The 22,504-nt window shown below is 41.8% G+C and overlaps 1 protein-coding gene across 1 annotated transcript in view; it reads left to right on the top strand.

Annotated features, from left to right (window-relative positions):
- The window catches only part of LOC308123687 (zeta-sarcoglycan-like), a 49,145-nt gene that overhangs the window by 4,976 nt on the left and 21,665 nt on the right, over positions 1-22,504 (top strand). Inside the window, exons 2-3 of the mRNA XM_080486303.1 lie at positions 8,071-8,265; positions 15,184-15,285. Coding sequence (XP_080342429.1) covers positions 8,071-8,265; positions 15,184-15,285 — 297 coding nt within the window. The remainder of the gene's footprint in view (positions 1-8,070; positions 8,266-15,183; positions 15,286-22,504) is intronic.

Below are 22,504 nucleotides of genomic sequence, written 5' to 3'. Positions count from 1 at the left end.
GCTCCTCAGCTGTATTTTGCTGCCTCTGCAGCGCGTGTCACTGTTTGATCAAAGCAGCATGCGGTATATCAGCCGCTCCGCTAATTGGTGGAGATGAGGCGTGTTGGCAGTGGGAAGGGGCCACTGGGTAATTGCTGGCTTTGGTTGGATCTAGCTGCAAGGCCTGTATAGCAGAAGCTCCAAGGACCCCCCCCCGCCCTCTCCCCCGCCCTCTCCCCCGCCCAAAAGCATACGGAACAGTGACAAGAGTCAAATCTCAGCATAAAGTTAAACAGGATTGATGCAGTAGAAGATACAAAGATGAATAGAGACAGCGGCTTCCTTTCATGGCTTCTTGTAACTTAGAGGAGGAAGTTGCTGTGTAGGTGTTTGAATTTTAAAAATAGAGCCTGCCTGTAATCATCACGGCGGATGGTAAACCATCTGAATAGATTTCAGGCCCATCTGTTGGTGATAATCTGTTGACATTTGTCTTGAGTGCTGTGGAACATATTCTGATGGTTTCATCAGGAACGGCTCTGTTTAACAGCCTGAACCTGCCGCGTTGAGTGCAGATTGCAGACACTCAGGCTTTCAGGATGAGGGGACATTTTGAAATCCAACAATTATTCCGAGAGGGAGAACAAAAACTCTTTTTCCACAAGCTGGTTTCTTCAGATTTTAAGGCCTCGAGGTGTTTGCGCTGATGATTTCTTAGTGAGATGCTTCCGATTGCAAACGCCTTCATTTGGTTTGTTGCATAAACATTATAAATGCTTAGCTCATTGTTTCCTTTGAGACTTGAGGTAAAAACACTGGCGCTTTAATCAACAAGAGATTCGGGTTAAGCTAAATGCATTGAGCTCAATAAGGAGCAGATTGCCTTTCATTTTCGAGCGGCGTAATTAGTTCTTAAAATATCAGAGCAAACACATTTAAAACACGAGGAGCAGATTGAAATGATGTTGCAGAGGTCATGAAACCCTCTCCGATTTATTCATTTCTAAACAGTTTTAGGCTTATTGTTATTGGAAGGTGAAAATGGAATATTTGTATCTGTCAGCAGATAAAGAGATTAAACTCTTTGCTTCCTCTCCATTGCTATATTGAACAAAGAAAGTGTATGTATTCCACTGACAGTTGAAAATGTTTTACTATAGTGACAAATAAATGCTGTTTACAAACACATTTAATCAATTGTACATACTTTCTTTGACAGTTTCATTTAAAAACTGACCGATGCTGATGATTCAGTTCAGTGACTTCGGACACAGACAATGCCGGCCTGCGGGAGAAGAAATGACCAGCCAGAGGCTCCAGTGTGGTCAGCAACATGAAGTTTTAAAGTGCAAAACGGACAAATGATACACTGAATGGAATTTTTCAAGTCAGATTAAGCAGATGGATGGATTCTGCAGGAGAAGTAACTGCTGCCGGTAATTCATGTATCGGTGGTTTTGATGTTTCAGTAAAACTCGGCTTGAACCGCGCGATCAGCAGTGAAAAAACTTCCGTGTAAACTAAATTTAAAAAAAAGTTTGTTTAAACATTGCACAAAAACAGGCTGACTGTGTTTCAGAAGGGAACTGGACTGTCTTTATGTTGTCGAGGACGTTTTACTTCACATCCTGAAGGCTTCATCGGTTCTCCAGCTACTAAGTGGAAAAGTGAGCCAAGTCCATTTCACCCTAGGATGCACTTGGATTTAAAAAAAAATAAAAAAAATATTATCGGATTGTTGTAGAACTGATATCTTATCAAACGAGTCCAAGAAGTCATTTCAAAATCTTTATGAAAAGTGCAACACATGGAGCGTAAAGAATGTCTAATTTTAAAATTCCACATACTCGATAACAAGGACAACAGTGATAAACTAGTAGAGCACTCAAAAATAATAATAAAAAAATGCAACCAAGTTCATTTGTCTTGTAAGACACCATGAAACTGAGTCAACACAAGTTGAGTTTGGTGGCGGAAGTGAAAAAAAGTGGAGTAGCACAGTGAGAAAGAATCGTGCAAGTGCATCCTGACTCATTTGTGTTATTTTAACGTCAGTCTCATCTTAGATATAATCACGACACTTTAAGAGTTCATTTCTGGATGCTGCTGTGGAACCTCATATTATTAGAATGAATCCTCCTGAGAATTGAAGCAAACATTTGTGGATATTGCTTTTAAATGCAACACATTACATACATACGAGGAGGCTAAAATATATTCTATTGTAAACGTTCACATCTTTCTGAGGTTGAGAACTAATGAGCTTGAGAAATGGGACTCAATAAATACAAAAAACGCAGCTATGGTATATGTTTAACGGCACCGGTGTATGTGTTCTGATTCTGTGCTAAAAAAATCCAGTTTTTAATGATCAGTGCTGCTTGTGGCAATGTTCAGTTTAATTACACTGAAGTGTGACAGTTCATTAAAAAAATGTGAAGTTCAAAAAGTGTTTTTGGAACCTTTATGCCTCAGCCTTATCGGCCGCAGAGAACATTGTTTTAATCAACGACGAGCTGCAGGTGCCTGTTGATGCAGTGACCTTTAGTTGATAGATGCGCCACGCTTTCATTTCTATCAGGATCATCCTTGTAAAAGTGCAAAATCATCACCTGTGTTGCTTGTCGCAGCTAAAATGCCAAACGCAAACTCTCAGAGTCTTTGTCGCCTTTTAATACTGCAAAACTGTCCCAGTTCCTGAAGTGGGGGGGACAGGTGAGATTCAGCACGCCTGCCAGTTTACCATGTAATCAGTGTTTTGTAAAAGTCAAAGTAGTTTCTCACACCTGCTGCAGTCGGACATTTCCATCAGTGCGGTCCGGCGTGCTTGTGAGCGTCCGCTGTGACCAGCATGCTGAAATGACGGATTGACAAAAAAAACGCCGGGCGCCATGCACTCCTCCATTTGCTTTGTGAATAACCGAGCTTTAGGAGGCATGACTCCACCAGGGTAATATATGCATTAAAACTCTTGCAAAGAAATCACAGGATCCGCTCGCGATGGGAACAGTGGGTTGCCATAGAAATTACAAGTGCTGATGTTTCCCTTAGCAACAGTGGATTGAAAATAGACTGAATTTGTCCAGCAGGACCATGGCTGTAGGCTAAAAGATTGGCTTTAAATAGTTTTTTTTTTTGTTTTTTTTCTTGGTTATGTCTGTTTACATAAGTTCAAAATGCCTCCGAGACTCCAGGAACGTGCGGCGAGTGTCATTTATCTTGAGTGTGCAGTAAGAGCTCAAGTTCATGTTTTCACTGGAAGTTGCGCTTAAGTCGTCAAAAGTTGTGGCTGGTAGGAGGGTTTGTGTGGCGCCGCGCTGCCTGTCTCATCATGTCTTTGTCCCTCAGCTGTAACACCGGTTAAATTGGAATTGCTGACATTTCCAGGACGGCGATGCGGGTCATTTGTATCTGCTGCTACGGCGCAACGTCTATTTGTGAGACATCTGCCACCGCTGGCACCGGTGACCTGAACTGTTCATCCAGAGGAGCAGTCGTTTAAAGAAGTCGTTACAGCGGATGTAAGCTGGTGGAAGCCTCTTCCACCCCGTGTCGTCGTCATCATCATCATCATCATCATCACCATCACCATCACTGCTTTGGCTTAGCAGTTTGATCAGTTATTGCCCAATTTACGTCCATTAAGTCAGTAATGGTAATAGTTAACTTAGGACATCTACAGCGCCATAGAAACATTGTATTTTAAAAAAATAACTGACATCCGTTGATGATAACAACTTAATTACGGTTGGTTTTCATTGTATAGTAATGGTAGACCGAGTATCGATCAAATTCAGATCAAACAACGCATTTGTAATAAAACGATTGTTTTATCCCTCACCTAATGATTTTTTTATCATGATTTCATTTCACAAATGAAAACATCAGTTGAGAAGAGGCATCCCCCGGCCTCCCGGATTTGAATGACTTATCCCTCATTGTGACATTTTGAATAATAATGTCTTGTCATCTATGATGTTTTCCCACCACTTTAAATCTCAAAGAACCAATTCAATCAGTTCTTAGCGGCTCGTTTGACCATCGCTGTTAGGAAAAACCTCTACTGGTGATTTTTCCTGTGAGAATTAGCAATTGTTCTATCTTTAAGACTCCATTGTTAAAAAGTGTCTGCTTCCTCTGGACCATCTGAATGAGTCTTGTCTCCTTGAGCCGAGATGTGACTTTATTCTTCAACGAAACAATCATGAGCTGCATCTGGAGAACGAAGACTTTTGCGTGTGATAAATATCAGACAATGGCTGCGTTTCCATGAATTCATGGATAGTCTGAAGGTTACGTCTTTATTCCAGTCTGACAACAACAGCACACCTGATACACTGCGACGCAGTTACACAAAAACAACTTTGGCGTCTCTGTGGCGGTTTCATAATGACTAAAATTCATCACCTACTCGCCCTTGTAAGAGATATTGATTTGTTGCAACAACACAACGCCTTCACAGGCTGCGATTGTGTGTACTGACTGTTAAAGCAGACGTTGTGTGGCGCTGATAAGCCGAGGGAACTACAGGATACAGTTTGTGCTTTTGCGATACTTAAAACTCAGTCGGTTAATTTAGATCCGGGAGAAAGTCTTCATTTTGCCGCGTGTAAATAGTCGCCTCTTACTCTGTCAGGAATAATGAGAGCCTGTCAGGAGCTTAAAAAAAAAAAAAAAAACACATACCGTAATGATGCCTGCCATCAGTGTTTTATGCTAATGGTATGCAAAGTGTGAATAAATCATACAGGGCATGGCTGGAGTTATGCGTGCGTTACATGTCATGTAGGGCTCATCTGGAGAACGCTGTGCACAGGTGTGTCAATTATAGCTGTGAGTGTCACAATTAAAGTGTTTTATACTAGTAAAGTCAATGCGGCATTACTTCCTGTGGCACGAGTATACGGGGAACTTCAAATAACCGGTTGACATAATTGGACATCATGAAACACGCTCTGCCTCTGCTGGATATTTTATCTGTGCTTGGCGCGCGAGCAGAGGCTTATTCCTTTTATTCATACGTATGCGAGAGAGGAGGATGGCCCACTTGGTGTGGATTCATCCCCGCCAGAGCGGAGCGGAACAGTTCAGAGCTCAGCCAGCCTCACATCCCGAGATGGGGAGTTTTCACACTGTCAGCCAGCGGTCACGATCTGCTGGAGAACAGCAACCGCCTTCTCGCGCCTCGACAACCGCACTTGACAGACATCATTTTCTCTGATCTCGTATCAGAGGGCCCATGTAGCGGCTTCTTCATGGCTGGCAGGCACACACACACACACTCGAGCAGAGTGGAAAACATTTCCCTGGCACGAAATTGATCCTTTGTTTTATAATCCGTTTTGACTCATGTCGACTGTAAGAAAACCAACCAGCAATTTGTCCATAATATAAACTTCTGCATGTAATGTTAAAGTAGCACCGTTTAAGGCTGGGGCCGCAGTGGGAAAACAGAATAAAATGATTTTACCTGACCTCATGATGTTTACTGTTGATAATAAGCCAACGGCATCTGTTTATCATCTCGGATGACCAAAACAAGAAATAAAAAAAATCACATTTAAGCTTTAGAGAAGACAGTTGGACGAACCCAGCAACCGAGCCAATTATTCTAGGTCATTGGCGTGCTACCACTCTACAATTTCTTGTAGAATTGGATTGGATGGATTAAATCACTGCCACCTAGTGGCCAAGAGGTGCTGCTTTTCAGCCCTTTCAAAAGTCTCCGATTTTGTTGAACATAGTGAGATGTTTAATCTTACTATCAGATGTTATCCTCCCTTCCACCACCTGTCCACATTTTCACAAAGGAAATCTCAATTATTTTTGAATGTAAAAAAAAACCAATCATGTATACACATGGAGGATTTCGCCTCTTAAAACCAAAAAGGCAATCAGACCACCAAGTCCCTGCAATATTTATGGTATTAAAGTGAACTCATTTGCTCTTTAATTCATTTACTTTGATTGATTTATTCAGAGTTGAGGGCAGTTTACACATCAGAATAAGAGATGTAAAGAAAAAGCACGCTTGATGTCTGTTGTGACATGTCTCCAACGTTGTTTCTTTCCTCGCCGCCACAATGCTTTCGATGTGGCTAAATGCATTTGTAGGACTATTGTGCTGATATTATTACCTACTGAGAGCTTACTTTGTGTTTTTAAACTGAAAAAAAACAAAAAAAAAACTTCTTACTTCCTGCACACCAGTAAACACATCTCACTCTTTTTCTTTCTCTTTGGTGCGTGATGCATTCACAGTTAAATCAAAGGCGCTGGTGCAGACAAAGGATGACAGCATTTCAACAAATGGATCGGTCCAACAAAGCAATTACACCAGAGTTCATTCCAATTGAACCAAAATCAACAAGTGTGAACACTCGATTAAGGTCATATTGCCCAATTAGGAACCGTTCTAAGTGGAAACAAAAATAGAGAGAGAAAGAGAGAGAGAGAGAATTTATTGACTGCAGCCCGTTCATGTAGCAGGAAACCTGAGAGTTAGTCGTTGGGAGGAAACTAGAGTGTCCGGGGAAAACATGCAAACTCTGCACAGACGCTATGAGCCAAGACCACTTCCACATTAGAGAGGACTCGCTCAGATTTTGATGCATTTAGATACTGGCTGCACACTGTTGCTTCGCAGCAAGAAGGATGCGACTCGGCCTGGCTCTTCTGTGTGGAGTTTACATGTTCTCCCTGTGCATGTGTGGACTTTCTCCAGACACTCTGGTGTCTTCCTCACAATCCAGAAACTTGACCCTAAAGGTGTGAATGTGGGTGGGACTGCATGAAGTGGAGTAAAAGATGGATGGCGAGATGGACGCACAAATGTTGCCGTGTAAGTCGAATAAGCTCCTGAATATAATTTCCCATTCATTTGAGTGAGCAGGAAGGGGGGGGTGGGGGGGGGGGGCGCGTCTGAAGCAAGCAGACCACGGGTCCTTCAGGACCAGGACTGCTTTAGAGATGTCCTTCACCTGAGTCGGGGACTGACTGACTGCCTGTGGCAACAGGCCTCTGTCTGCTTCACATTGTGAGCTGTGCGTCGCTCCATAAAGCCAGAGAGGCGCCTGTGAAAATATTTTCCCGGAAAAAAAAAAAAGAAGAAGAAAAAAAAAATAGTTGATGGGCAGCAACAATCTGAGCATCTCAACCCGACGGGAGCGCTAAACAGGTCAGCCGCAGGAAGCTGTCACTCAGGCAGACTTTCTTTTCTTTCCAGTGCCGAGATTGAGTTTGAGAAAATGTCAACAAGTAATTAGCATCGGAAAAAGAGCCGTGGCATGTTATCAAAGGAATACAAATGGCTTTTCACCGTGGAGAATATAAATGCAAGCAAAAAAATGTCAAACATCTTGTTTCCTGCGCTGCACCTTAGATTAATGACTGTGATTAGGTCATTAATATCCAGATTTTGGCTGCAGATTTCTGTTCATTGAGTTAAAGAAGTGCCTGTGGTTTAAGAGCCTTTTAGTTTTTATTTTTTCTACTTTGGGGCCAGTTTATCCCCACAACTGATCGCTAACTTGTAATCGATGAATCGCGACAGATGATCCCTCTTTCTCGCAGCGGAATGAAATGCAGCACCTTTTTTTAAGAATGAGTCACTCTCATTTGGTTTCTCCTCTAATAAAATAAAGTCATCTAAATGACCTTGTCTTTTATGCACGCAGGGTGATTGATTGCCCTGCTGCTGGTTCAATTTCTAAATTGCTGTTTTCGGTACGTCGCCACAACAGCTGTAAACAAGTAAAAAAATAAATAAAAAAAACATTAAAATGAATAGATTTGTATTATTTACAATGTATCTATGTCAGTTTATGGTTCATTGCTAATTAAATATATATTTACTGTCACTTTATTAGGATATTCTATACATTCACATTCCATTTTCACCTTTTGCTGTTGAGTTCTGACTTCCACAGAAAAAAGAAAAGTAAAATAACAACGCTATACCTCAGCCTGGAGTCATTTTATTGGTGCTTGCAAGGTAATAACCACTTACAATATGTGATTGCCTCTGTGTGGAGAGAATACATCCTTGACAGCCAGCTAACATAAAGGTTGTTGTGGGTGTTTGTTTTCCAGATTACCCAGGAGCAGTTTATCCTCGCATCCCGGTCCCTTCACCTCCAGCGGCCCGGCTGCGGCGCCACCTACCCCGTGGGGCTGTACGGCTGGAGGAAGAGATGCCTCTATTTCTTCCTGCTGCTGCTCCTGGTCACCATGATCGTTAACCTGGCCCTCACCGTCTGGATCATAAAGGTCATGAATTTTTCTGTGGTGAGTACGGCTCGTAACGTCGCATTACAGCGGCCAGAAAGTTTGTGTGATCGTCGTCATTACTGAACCCCCCACCCCCCCCAGCATGCATGGAGACGATGGACTTTTATTGTCATTATGAGCACAGCCTGTTAGGTCAAAAACGACTGCCAAGTAAATAAATACAACAACGAAATCCTTGTGATCGCAACAAAAGGTCATGCGATTCAACAGTTTCCGATGGGGACGTTACTTGGAATTTTATGACCTCAAGAGATAATAACGGTACAGCGTGTACGATTGTTGAATAGTTATAACTGTTCATCAGGCAATTTTCTTCTAAAATAAACCCCTTTCTCCTTTTATCAGCACCTAATTGATGCGTTTAACTAAATTATGTAATAAAAAAAAGGTTGTTTTCTTTATTCAAGCACATAAACAATGATAGGTGTAATGTATTAATTTTGTTGTTGTTGTTGTGAATAACATCATGTATTTTATCACTGGATGATTTATCAACAATCTTTAAGGCAGGCCAAAGCCTCATTAGAAAAGTATTTGAAGAAAAATGGTGAATTATATGTCCTTTTTGCTCAGTTTTACTCCACTTTGCAAGAGATTTGTTTGTAAAACTATTCTTCCACAACAACCCTATTAACCTATGCGAGGGACACCAACCAGTCTTTGGAAGTATGCAAACTAGAAAGTACAAATTTAGATCTGTTCAATCACAATTTGCTAAAATAGCACGAGTGACACACGTTATGAGAGCATGCCAACACTCTCCTCTTTGTTCAATGTAATTCTCCTGTCCATGATTTCGTTCTGTACATCAGCTTAAACTCAAGTTATTTGGTCATACGGCAGGACAATGACCTCTGAAATTAACCTCCTCTTAAACAATCTGCACCAGAATTACTTCAGACAACCAGCGCAACAACTTTTAGAGTGGTCCAATTAGAGAAAGTCTCAGACAGACATGCTGTGCAATGACTCAAAAAAATGTACTTTATGGTGTCTCATACTGCTGTAGAGGTCTCAATGGGCTTCACACTGGTCAGTCATCATTCATACACAACGGTATTGACAGTTTTTATGCAATGTGCTCACACTTCGGGCGTTTTGGGATTCAGCGTCTAGCTAAAGGACACAAGATGAGGGCAAGATGAGGGATCAAACCACTAACCTTTGGATTGGAAGATGACCCACTCCACAAACTGAGTCAGGGCCACTCCAAGAGATCCACTTATTCCGGAAAATAATGACTTCAATCAGTTTTTACAGGAAGTACTGAGCAGAAATCATCTTTGAAGCTTCACAGCCCTGATTAGAAGTAACCAGAAGTGCTTGTTTGAGGTTATTTCTGCCATTGGAGGCGCGGCCAGTCAATAGATGAAGGGTTTAGTTGGATTTTTTCCTTTCACCTGCACTGTGAATGATTATTAACACACAAGATTGTACTTGTTCTAATTTTAGCACATTGTGTTTGACTGCTGGTTACCACTTATTGATCCAGACTCAGTCCACTGTGGAGGTTTTCACTGTGTTATTCCTACAAAAATAACTATATTGTACAGTTTCAGGGCTGTGCATTGGGTCGCTGTGTGGGAAACATTGCACGGATCACTCTATTTTTATTAGTTTCTGCTGCAGGGGTTGTTCACTATTCACCTCAAAGTCAATATAATGTCATCTGCTCAAAGATGCCTTCAAGCAGGCGTACAATCACTGGAGCACAAAATTTAACTTTTGAGATGATTTACATAATCATCTCCAGCATATTTATTAATAAGTATCTGCAGCTGTTTATTTTGGGCTGTACGCTGTCAAACTTTACCATTTCTGCAAAACTGGATTCAAATAATTGTTTCTTATCAGTCAGTTTCTTGTTTGTTTTTTTCCTCATTAAATGTTTATAAAATGTCAAAATAGTAATGTATGAAAAGCAGTTTGATTTCTTTCAGTTCACGTTTATTTATATAGCTCTAATTACAACATAGACATCTTATTGAAGTTAAACAGAATATAAAGAGAAAACCCAACAATCCTAAGAACTCAATTTTAGTCAGATAAGCCGAGCCGGGCGATTTAATTATGTCTCATTATCGGCTCAGTAATAACAATATTGATGTTGAAGCCTCACTTCTTTAATGGTTTCTGATCCCCAAGGTGAGAACGTCCAATATTTACATTTACAATAGGTTTCAAAACCAAAGTGGAAAGACAGTATTCATTTTTAGAAGATTTAATATGTCATCAAGGTGACGTCCCTCGCGCTTTGAGCCCCACATTGTCTCGATTCCATCCCTAATACAGGACAATCCGGTCTCGAACAGAAACCAAACAGGCGGATGCTGTGAGCTGCTTTTGACATTTGCGGGGACAATGCACCCAATTTACCATTTTGTCACCAACAAACTCGCAGCGGCAGCTTCCTCTCCCCTCGACGGGAGCATCTCTTGACAATTGCTATTGCTCTTCTAGTCTTTCGCCTCCCATCTATCTGTGTCGTGAGTAAAAAGACCTTATCAGTGCTGCTGGTGTTGCCTCAGAAAATGCACTTCGCTGCTCCCAATCTCACAGGCCTGAGCGGGCTCCCCGAGAAAACAGGCTGCACCTTGCCTCATCAGTGCATTTGTGAGGTTTTGTAAGCAGTTTGCCCGGCATTGTTTTTAAATGTTTCCCTGAAAACTGTTGAAATCAGGTTGTTTGAGTGCGGCTCTGTAGTTTCCTGTCACGCACATCCACACGTTGGAGTGGATTTGAAGTCGTTCTATCCACCAAGGATTTGGGTGCAGTTACAAACTGTTTCTCTCTTTCTATCCCCTAACCCCAACCAGAACAGCAGAAAGCCTCCACTTCTGAGCCTGGCTCCGCGGGTTTCCTCCTATTAAACGGGAGTATTATCCCCCCCCCCCCCCCCCCCCCACACACACACACACACACTGTCACTTAGGCTTGCTCATGTGGAATCGTTGAGGTTCTTTTTCTCTAAAAGTGCCTTGAAATGACCGTGTTGTATTTGGCCCTATTAAAATAAAATTTAATTGAATTTAATTAAATGTTCACCAACTAATTTCAGAAACCTCAGTTTCACTACTTGGACAAATGAATCGTTTGTATTCTTGTTCACCAGTTTTGTGAAATCCTGCATTCACGAGATGATTCACTCTAACTGTCTTCTAGAAAAGCTTTTTTATGCGACAGCAAAATTACCATAAGCGGATAAATCTATGAGTTTGATTTCTAATACAGCAGAATGTTTTCCTGACAATGGTTGCCCCCGACAACTCTGATAGCTCATCGAGCTGCACCTCAGTAAGTATTTTTATGTCCCGGAGTAAAATGTAGAAAATCCAACAAACCTGTGTAAACAACCAAAAACTAACAATGACGTGACCAGAAGGATAAAATTGCTCGTCTGATTCAGGGTTGTTTTTTTTTTTTGCACACATTACAGACTCAAACACTCCATGACACCGAGGCTTTATTGTGAAGCGTTACAAAAAGTTCACCTTTCCCTCTGTATTCGATGGGAATGTGCTTTTCTGCCCTTTAACTTCCTGCTCAAATGTTCAGCAGAAAAACCCCAGCGACAGCGGTGCTAATCTTTCATGTGGCCTCTGGCAAAATGCCCACCCCTGACCTGGATTTGGGGTGTGTTATACATATTTATTCCCTATTTTTGTTTTTGTTTTTAGATACAGCAAACAGTGTAATGCATTTTAAAAAAGGCCCTTCTTTTCATTCTCCTCAGAATAAATCACAACTGTTAAAAAGTAACCGAGGGATCTCGTTTTCCAAGAATTACTAGATTACACGGAGTTCAATATTGTCCTGACAAAGATTAAATTTTTTAAAGAGAGCCCACCACTTTGACAGTGTGATGGAAAGTATTAAAATCGGTCAATAATAACTTGATCTCTCACATTTCACCCTTTACTGGGTCAAAATGTTCCCCGGTGGTTTGTAAAGTGCTGCAGTGACGAGACAGATTGAAGACCATGAAACATCTTGCGCGGTGTTTGTCTTTGTCTCTACACTTGTTTCCAACCCGACATGCTTCCACCTCTGGGAGCCTTTTCCTTTCTTTCTCCGGCGCTCGGGGCCTCGTCCACGTCACATCTGGCTGCTTGTAACACCCTCCTTCATTCTTTTGCTCTTTACCTCCCACTTACCTATCTGACTGATTGCAGGGTGTACTGAACTCCTCACGCCCACTTCATCATTTCCACCCCGGGCACAGTAAACGTCTGGTCGCCCCCGGCCACCACGCCCACCTCCTCCGCCCGTCCGACTTTGTGCTCCTGTCTGTCAGTCCTAACTTTTATTTACAATCTCCCCACCGCGCTCCGCCTCCATGATTCACTCTCCGTTTGGGCTTCTGGCAGTGTGGAACTCTCTCAGCACGTCTCTCAGGGGACCACCCGTTCATGCCCATCCTCACAAAGCTGCCCTCACTCTCGGCTTTGCTCGTTGCGGGGTAGGGAAGCGTGGCCTTGTCTGATTCCTGCGAAATTACCTTCAGTCAAAATCAGGTCCTGAATAAATGTGTCGTGTGAAGTCTAACATTGATCTGTAGAATCATTGAGCTTTTTTTTTATTTATATTCAAATTTGGTCAAATTCCTTTCACTGACCTCCCAAACACCGCAAGAGAAAGCTGGACTTGAACCAAGGATGATCTTGATGTGTCATGTGGCTCAACAAGAACACACTGTGTATTTTAGGTTGAGTTTTAATGAGAGTTTCTGTATTTCCAGAACTTTGTTTTGCTTTTAGCTGAATATTACAGCAGCATTCTGACAAATTAACTCACTTTATTACAAATTTGATAAACTTCAACTAACAATTCAACATCATTTATAGATTAACAAAATAAATCGTTTTTTACTGGAGGCCTTCACCACACACAGGGAGAGCATTCAAACTTTCCAAGAACCGAGTCGGAGGAGGTACGACCCGGCATGCAGCCTCTCTGTGCTTCCCCCGCTGGTGACATTTGTATAATGGGTAAAAAAAAAAAAAAAACCACATCCTTTTTGGGTAATGCAAAATTGGTATTTGTTGATACAACAGTTTTTTTTGTTATGCATACTGCTATGGATTATGGGATTGACATAAATTACATGTTTAACTGCACAGCAGCAAGCATAGCTAAAAGAAGCTCCACAGAATTGACAGACTGTGAATGAATTTGGCCTTTTTCATTTATTATACTTTTTCCTCACTGTGTCAGAGCCAAATTGAAAAAGACACCCTCTGCTTAGAGTCACTGTTGTTTATGGTTTAATTTAGCATAGTGTGAGTAACACATTTAGTAGCGCAGCAGCAGGATCAACTGTTTCCCTTTTGCATCTATTTCAAGGGTATTGAAGGACTGTTTGAGGTGTAGGTCTACAAAACTGATGCCATTTACTTAAAATGGACAAAGATAGAGCTGAACCTCGTGGATAAACCCAATTCACGAAGGGATAACACATTTTAGGTAATGCATACACATATCTTCCTCAAATATCTTAAATTGTTATCAGTGCATGATGCTCTACAGGGAGAAGCATACACACAAACTGACATTACAATGACAAAATACACATTATTGTCAGCCATTGATGGGATATGTGTGCAATATGAGCAGAGATTCCTCTCAAACAGCTGCATTCAGTCAGGAAAAGAGATGTTAGTTTTCGCATTAGATGATGGGAGAAATATTCATTTAACAAGAGAAAGTACTGCGCAAAATATTCCGTACCTGCTGATCAGGCAAATTCAATAAAACCAAATATTTAAGTGTTTGAATAGATTAAATAATAAATAAATGTCAAAACATTAAAAAGTAACTGTAGTATATTTACCTTATATGGTGCTGCCCTGGTTAAGATATTGTGATATTATTCCAGAACCATATTGCAGTCTTTTATTGCATGTATTAAAAGACCCACTCTTAATAATCACTGGCCACTGTTGGTTTGCGTTCAAATCTATGAAAATCAACTAAGTCTTGCTCATTGGTGCGTTTAGAAAAGTTAAAACAATGGAACATTTGTGGTCGTCTCCTTAATTCAGACAGTGAAACGTTCAGATTTTTTAGATTTACGACGCAAAAAGTGATTTATTTAAAGCCTTTTACTCTTTATCATTTTAGCACATACGTTAGTAATCTTCATTCTTTTCCTACTTCTTTTCATCAGTTTTTTTCAGTCATATAATAATGTAAAAGTTTGAAAAGATTGTTTCAATGTTCTGCTGCAGCACCCAGCCTATCAGTAAAACTGAAAAAAAAAATGAATCCACAAAGTGTTAGATTAAATTGCGGTGGCGGAGATGTAAGTATTGAAGTGGCCTCTGTCTATACAGTAGAGTCTCCATATTATGTATTCAAACAGTTTTCAACGTGGCTCTGCGTTCACCATTATGCGATAAAACATTTAGTCTCCTGCTGATTTATCTCGCGGTAAATCACCCTGAAAACAATGCCGCTCCGACGTCTGCTATTATATCACACCCACCAATAATATCCATTATGATAATGTTCACACCAACACTGAGCCGCGTCATGCACATCGCCGAGCAATAAATCTGATTAATTCCTTTGTCATTTCCATGAACCTTCATCATGAATCTACATTGAGACCTGCAGCTGCCACATTAGCCGGCTGCTGCTCGGTTTTCCTCCCACCGCCTGCAGCCCGTCAGTCTGACACCGCTGAGTGTCTGAGGCTCTGTCACCTCCGTGTCATGTCGTTACTTCTTCCCTGTCATTCATCGCCGCCGCCTCTCCGCCGCCTGTCCGCCGGCCCGTCTCGGCGAGACGCGGGCTCCGTCTCCGCCCTCGCGCAGTTCAGTGGCAGCAGGAGTCAGTTTTGCACGCTTTTTTAAGAGGCTGTGATCCCGATTGAAGGGTTTCATCTGATCACTGACGGTCTTGATTGTGTTTCAGGACGGGATGGGAAAGCTCCAGCTGAACCAGGACGGGATTCACCTGGAGGGAGTCAGCGAGTTTCTCCTGCCTTTGTACGTGAACGAGATCCAGTCCAGAAGGGTAAGTTAATCTCTTTACTTTGCTCAAGTTGCCTGTTGATCAATACACTGACAGGGATGAACCGCCGATAATGCAGTGACTCGAACGCGCGTGGAGAGCTCCAGGAGGGGAAAGATCTCTTCGAAGCAACTGACAAGTTGGTATTGATCTTTTTTTGGTTGTGGAAGTTATGATCAATTCATTAACAACAAAGGCCAACTTTCCCCTAAGCCTCGACTTGGCAGTACTTAGATGTTGCCTTATATTTGTGCCTGTAAAGGACCGATTACTCTCTTTTCTCTCTGCGTCCGTTGCTGCACCGTTCCCTCTCCGCTTCCTCATTTCCTGCCGTCCTCCAGCAGCGCGCTATCAGGGCCTCCCATCAACAGGAGATGGGTAATAGGCTGCTTCTCGGCTCCTCTAAGGCCACATACAACCTACAGGAGATTACAGACGATTACAGGGGGGACCAGAGTCTCCCCGCTGGATTTCCAATCAAGCCCACGCGATAAATTCCCCCCCTTGCACTACCACCCTCCCCTTGCTCCGCTTTGATGTTTAGTAGATTAACCAACACAGCTGCAGTGCAAAGTTGATCCAAATTTCCCTCTCCCACACGAACCACAGACGCTCAGTTGGATCATCCTCTTTTTCAGTGATTAGGCATGGTGCTGAAAGCAATTTCAAGCACTGGAAGCTGGGGATCCATGTAAAATTTTATTTTTAAATTTTTATTTTTATTTTTTTGGGGGGGAGAAACGTGGATGGAGGAAGTGGCCCGATAGTAGGTCCAATTTGCCACACCGGATTGGAAAAACAACTTGAAACTGTCCACTTGTGCTCTTTGATGTTCTGGTTGGAGCTTAATGTTGATTTGAATATAACACTTGTGTGCTGAGCGCTGGAAAACACCTCGCAGCCAGAGCACATGCCCGGGCTGAACATCGAACAAAGCCGATATTTCACTCCCTGGTGCAATACCACCTGCAGACATTTTTACTGTCTTGTTTTACAGACGGTGTTGTGCAGTGGCCCTCTTATCTAGCAGCACCAGAGATATTTGTAGGACTAAAATCTCTTTGGATCACTCAATATTTCTCACCTGAGGAAATATGTCAAGCTCTGAGAAAGCAGGGATTATGGTTATGGAGTTTACACCACATTGCACAGCGCTGTTCCTCAGTCAGATCACCACCACTGATCAATAAGCCATTTCCACAAGACATCACTGAGCGCAGTATTGCACTGTAGGTACCTCAAAATAAGCATAGTTGCATGTGTTTTTGTTACTGCCAAACTCATCGTAGCTTTTGTTGTTTCCATGAAGTCTTTGCTTTGAACTGCTGTCTGTTCTAGACTCATCTGTGTCTGTCGGTTTGGCAGGATTGATGATAAAAATGAGGTTTTCTCTCCATTGAGACCGCTCTTTATCCCTGGGCATGTTGTTGTAATACATACTTTCCATTTATTTTTAGATTACATTCTTTATCACATGACCACTGTTTGTCCAAACCTGAGCATTCATACAGAGAGCGTTGTATTTATTCCAACCAGTGATCAAACTTAAGAGAAATCACAAAATTGTAAATATATATTGCCACTTGCACATATTATAAATACTTCAAGCATTTTTTTTTTTTTGAAACCCTCGCCCTAACCCATTTTTTTTAAAGTTTTAATTACAATACGCTGCAGCCTTTCTTCGTGGTAATCTGGAGTAAGTATTGTAAGCCGCTGCCCTACAGCATAAACAAAGTGATTTTTATATATTAGAATTTGTGCAGTGTGAATACAATGAATAGACTTGATGGTCAAACAAGGTTGAATCGTAGACGTCATGGAGGTTCGTTTCGACCTGCACTGCTTTTGTACCATGAAGTTCTGTTCAATTGTCGGCGGCAGCACAGCTGTTTCAGTCAACTGCCTCCGATAAACATTATCTGTCCGGCACCGAACTGCAGACAAAGTCATTGACTCACGAGTGAACATGGAGGAGCATTTACCTGATAAAGATCCAGATATTTCCCTCAGGAGCAGACGGAGCTCTGAACAGTGAGAGAAGGAGTGGTAGACTTGGCGAACAATGAATGCTAATGTGTCCCAGCAGCTGCCGTGTATGTAAATGGTAACGGTATCAGATGGTAACACGTCAGTGTTGTGTATCCAATTTTCTCAAACTTTCATCCGTTTTCCACAATTCTGTCATGAAGACTGCGGCGTTCAGCAGAGAATCTCCCGCACTGTGGCGGCAGCGTGCAGGATCTCGTTATTGACACGGTACAGCTCCGACCTGTTCAGTGTGTGAACCCAGACGCTCAAAACTCCTCATTTAGGAACTTTCTGCCAGGTGAACTTTCTGAGTTGATCCCGAACACTTAAAAATTAGAGCCCATTGTTACTTTTTGCAGCCCGAGTTGTGGGAACGATGTAAAACACCCCCCCCCCCCCCCCCCACCCCCCCCTTCCCCTCAAGGGTCCAAGTGCATATTGGATTGCTGACACTCGGTGCTGTGATTGTTTTAATATGTGTGACTAACATTGGCCCCCCCCCTTTGCTGCCACTGCTTGCCGGTCATGCTGGGCTGTCTGTCAGAGCTGACAGGCAGATAGATGGTCTGAAATACTCTCTATATTATTTATTCTTGCCCCAGGGGCTTCTTCAATGCATGTCTGTCTGTCCGTCCGTCCTCCCGTCAGCTTTTACACACACAGAAAATGCAGCACCTGCAAACCGAGCATGAAAACACTTCCACAAGACATCCTTATTATTAAGTCCTTGAAATTTCAAGCATATGATTGCAATACAATGGCCCACAGTACTCCCAAAACTCTAGGCATGAGAGAGTGAGCATGGCACCGTTTTCTCATGCACTACTTTCTTTGCATAGAAAATGTAATGCATGTAGTGCAAAAATTACCCCTTGGCACCCAAATGTCCTATCAATCACCCTCTAATGCAGCGTGACATGTTACCGGCTAGTATTGTACCGTTTTATTCCCCTTGATTGTGCATTCATGACAGCACTTCTGTTTGAGTTAAGAGTTTAAAGAACGGTTCGGTCATATTTTCAGCTTATTGGAGAAATATATTGTTTTGACTCCCTGTAGGTTTTCCACAAACATCTGAAATGAAATGCACAATGGAGACAATTTTTCAGGATTTGGAGCTTTATCTTGTAATATCTCTTGTTGTTGCTCATGCATTAGGGTATTACTGTCTGCTGATGCTGCTTAAGGACAGACTCTCGCCGTATTAGATTTGGGAGAAGTCAGTGATGTATTCTTAGCAGATGGGTCAGACCACTCCAATTCCTGTTAAAGTTTAGATTGTCCAGAAATGTGCAAAGAGTGTGTGCTTTTTGCCCCCTTTCTCAAGTCAGCATCAACGTTCTGATTATTGATTGTGCTTTTTAAAAGTTTTTGAGTTATCACATAGGAGCAACACAAGTATTTAGAGTATGTAAAGGTCTACAAGAACTGATTTCTCAACTTGAACATGAGCAGAAAGTAACATTTTTACTTTGTGTCACACAAACAACAAACCAATTAGTCCGTTTACGTGCACACTAAAACTGTGACCATTGTCTGATTTCGAAAGTCATCGGATCATTAAAGTGATTGCATCATTGGAATGATGTGAGAGACTCTCTCAGATGACAGGATGTCATCTCGCATGTGCATCGGTTAATCTGATTTATTTTGTTCTCTTTCATCCGTGCATGTGGAAAAATAAATGCCTTAGTAAACAGAGGTAGTCACAATGTGAGGGGAAGAAGAAAGAAATAAAACATAAAGGGCATCAGCGATGACTTCCACAAAGATCCACTTGTGCAGTAAACGAATTTCACGTTAAATTAAATGAAAAACCCTCAACATCAATACTAAGTCGTGCGACAAGTTAGATTGTAATGTCAGAACGTTTGTACCTACTCTGAAAGAAATCCCACAATGGGCTAAGAACATGTAAACCAGAGTTTTTCAATTATAGATGACTTTATTGTCACTGTAATCCAGCAGTGATTCTTTTATATGTGCTCGGTGCCGTCAACACAGTGAGAATTTTATAAAACCAATTATGCATACTATAGAAAACAGTTCAAAACACAGATGGCATCTGTGCTTATAATAATACTGATGACTATAGAATCGATGCATGTTGGTGTGGTGGTTAAGAGCTCTCCTCTCACAGCAACAAGGTCACGGGTTCAAATCCAAACTGGGTGTTTTTGTGAGTTTCCATGTTCCCCTGCGTGCATGGCTTTTTCCTCCATACGCTCCATTTGCCTCCCACATTCCCAAAACATCAATTTGCGGTTAATCGATGACTCTTAAGTTACCTGTAGACGTGAAAGCGAGCGTTGGAGAACGGCTGGAATGCACAATGACTCTCGTTTCTCAAAATCTCCGTCTGTGTATCTGCGGGCCAATAATTCAGGCTGAAAGCCTGTGACCCTCTCCTTGTAAACATCGCTTACTTTCACCTCATTAGGAAAAAGCAGACAGTGGAGGTCAAATGTGACGAGTGCGCAGTCTCCGGATGTGCGAGCAGTCAAATTAAGCTGCTGCATTAGATATTACTCTCCGTAATGTGCACAATAGGTGAAAATTATTAATTAAAAACCAGCAAGTTTAAACTATGCATCCAGCATTACGACTGCTGCACTAATGTTTTAACATTAATTTCATTAAAATAGAGCAAACTGCTGGTGTGCTCCCTGAATTAAAAGATGACTCTAAAAGACCGTCTTCAGTTTGGGTTTAAAAACTGGCACGAGGCAAAAGACGGTGCCCAGATACAGTTAATCAAATCGGTGCTGTTCAGACTGTTGGCTCTCGTTATCGTCTCCGGGGAGGCTGACAGATCTATAAATAGCGGCAGATGCAGGTGTATCTTTATTGGAGTGAAACTTCTCCTTCTCTGAGCCTCACCGACTTGCATTTGATAAGCACGGGAGAGATGATAGTAAGCAGTATTGCCGAATTCACGTCTGCGAAAAGGCGGCTTAGGCCATCCACTTGTTAAAGTCTCGCACTTCAAACTTGCACGCGGCAGCACTGCCTCAGAAAACCACACTTTCTTTGAAGAGAGTCGGCTCCAGCCACTCTAATTTGGCTAAGAGTGAAAAGCGGGGGAACTTTTTAATATTAAAAAATATTAAGTACGCCTGGAAACATGTTCTCAAACGGGCCCGATGCCTGCCTGTGAGACAGTGGTATTTGGGTGAGGAAATTAAGACGCAATAATCATTCCTTTTTGAGACGTGACACTTTCTTTTTTTCCGTCATTCTATTTACTTGCTCAGCGCGGTATGCAAATTAGCTTCCAGCACAACAATCAAATATAATTAAAATTCAAATATATTTTATGCAAATACTGGGTTAGGATTACAGTGAAGCCTAAACGGGGCTTTTTTTATCTGAGCTTTAAACATCTGCGTTTCATTGCGCGTCATCGTGTAAGGTTGCCGAGTTTCAAACTATTCTATCCAAGCAGCGCCACCGTGCTCTCGCTTTCGGCTGTGATGTTATTCATTGTATGCAGGGAGGCATCCGGTGCCTTACAGCTGCCATGGTAATTTTTCAGTCTGATGGGGCCCAGTGCACCTACAACAACAGGCTCCATTTATGTGCATTCGCTCTGATCTGCACTTGACCTTCCTCAATAGGCACAATGACTAAAAAGCCTTTTATGTGATCCCAGGGAGGTGTCGAGGAGAGCGAGTAGCGAGCCGCCTCGGCCCCTCAGGAAACAGTCTAAGACCTATAAACTCTTTAAAGGCACCGCAGAAATCAAGAACTCAAATTTCTCCATGAAGCCGTGCTTCCTGGTGAACTTTTGTTCATGATGCGCATTAATATCCGAGAGGAGCAAGCAGGGAATGAAAATGAACCAAATGACCTCTGCAAAGTCACACGCTGCACAAACTTGAGATAATAATTAGCCTCTCCTTAGGTAGAGCAGGAAGTTAATCAAATCTATTAGGCTGCATCACAGCGCAATAATTCGCTCAATCATGAAAATGTAAATAAAAGGATCAGCAGTTCAACACTACAGACGTGTGTTTCATGAATGGGCGCGAGGTAATATACAATACAATTAGGTTTAATTGTAATGTTTAATTAAAATTTAATGAAGCGTGATACATGCACAACGTTGGTATTTGTCCTAATGAGGTTTTATAATCAAGATTGTGGTGACAATAGTCATCAAACATTTCAATGTTATTGCTTCCATCTGCCCAGCTATTATCTATACTGCTTTATCCAATCCTGGGCTGCAGGGCGGCATCTGGAGAACATGTACAGACAGGGGAGAACATGCAAACTGCACACAGAAAGCCCAAACCGGAATCAGACCAGGAGTATTCTTGCAATGACGCGACAGTACTAACCACTGCACCACTGTGCAGCCCACAGTATCAGTGCAATACTAGTGAACCTCAAGTCAAATCAAAAATCCTGAACGTTGTGATTTTACATTGTGTGTTGCTGATATCGATCCCAATCAATTCACATTTTATTTTGATTTGCTCTGAAATCATTGTTGTTCAGCCAACATCAACAGGCAGTGCAATATACTTGGAAATAAGTCGTGACTAGAAGTTTTTCAGTACAAATATATATTATTTTACTGATGTTGAAAGTGACTGTAGGTAGATATTTATTTTCATGCAGCAGTGAGTCACTTTGCAGTGTTTCACTCCGTTGTGACTTAACCAAAGGGAATTATCGCCTAATGACTCATTCCTTTGCTTCTCGGCACACAACTTCTCTCTTATTGCTCCCATCAGTGCAACAAAAAATATTCAAACGTACCCGACACACCAACCACTAACGACCTATAGTGCGTATACGCTGAACAAAAAATAAAAATGCAACACTTTTGATTTTGCTCACATTTTTCAAGAACTTTACTTTTTCTACGTACACAAAAGGTCTAATTTCTCTCAAATATTGTTGTTTAAACCTGTGTTCGTGAGCACTTCTCCTATATCCATGACCAATATGTATTTACCACTAGATTCAGATTTTGTTCTTATATGAATGAATTTAAACTTAAAGGACCACATTGAAAAATGCATGTCATACCTCCGTTGTACTTTGGATGGCAGTGTTGAGTCACTTTGACGACAATCAGTCCGTCGTCTTTATGTCATAGTTGTTAATTCCAGTAGTCTGACGAGGGCTCCAGTGGGTAAATAGTTTATTCCTCTTATCACAGAGAAAACACAATTGTGCA

This window comes from Lipophrys pholis (assembly GCF_963383615.2).
Source record: "Lipophrys pholis genome assembly, chromosome: 18".
Classification (NCBI taxonomy): domain Eukaryota; kingdom Metazoa; phylum Chordata; class Actinopteri; order Blenniiformes; family Blenniidae; genus Lipophrys; species Lipophrys pholis.
The sequence above is the reverse complement of the archived record's forward strand: the minus strand, read 5'-3'. Positions and strand labels throughout refer to the sequence as shown.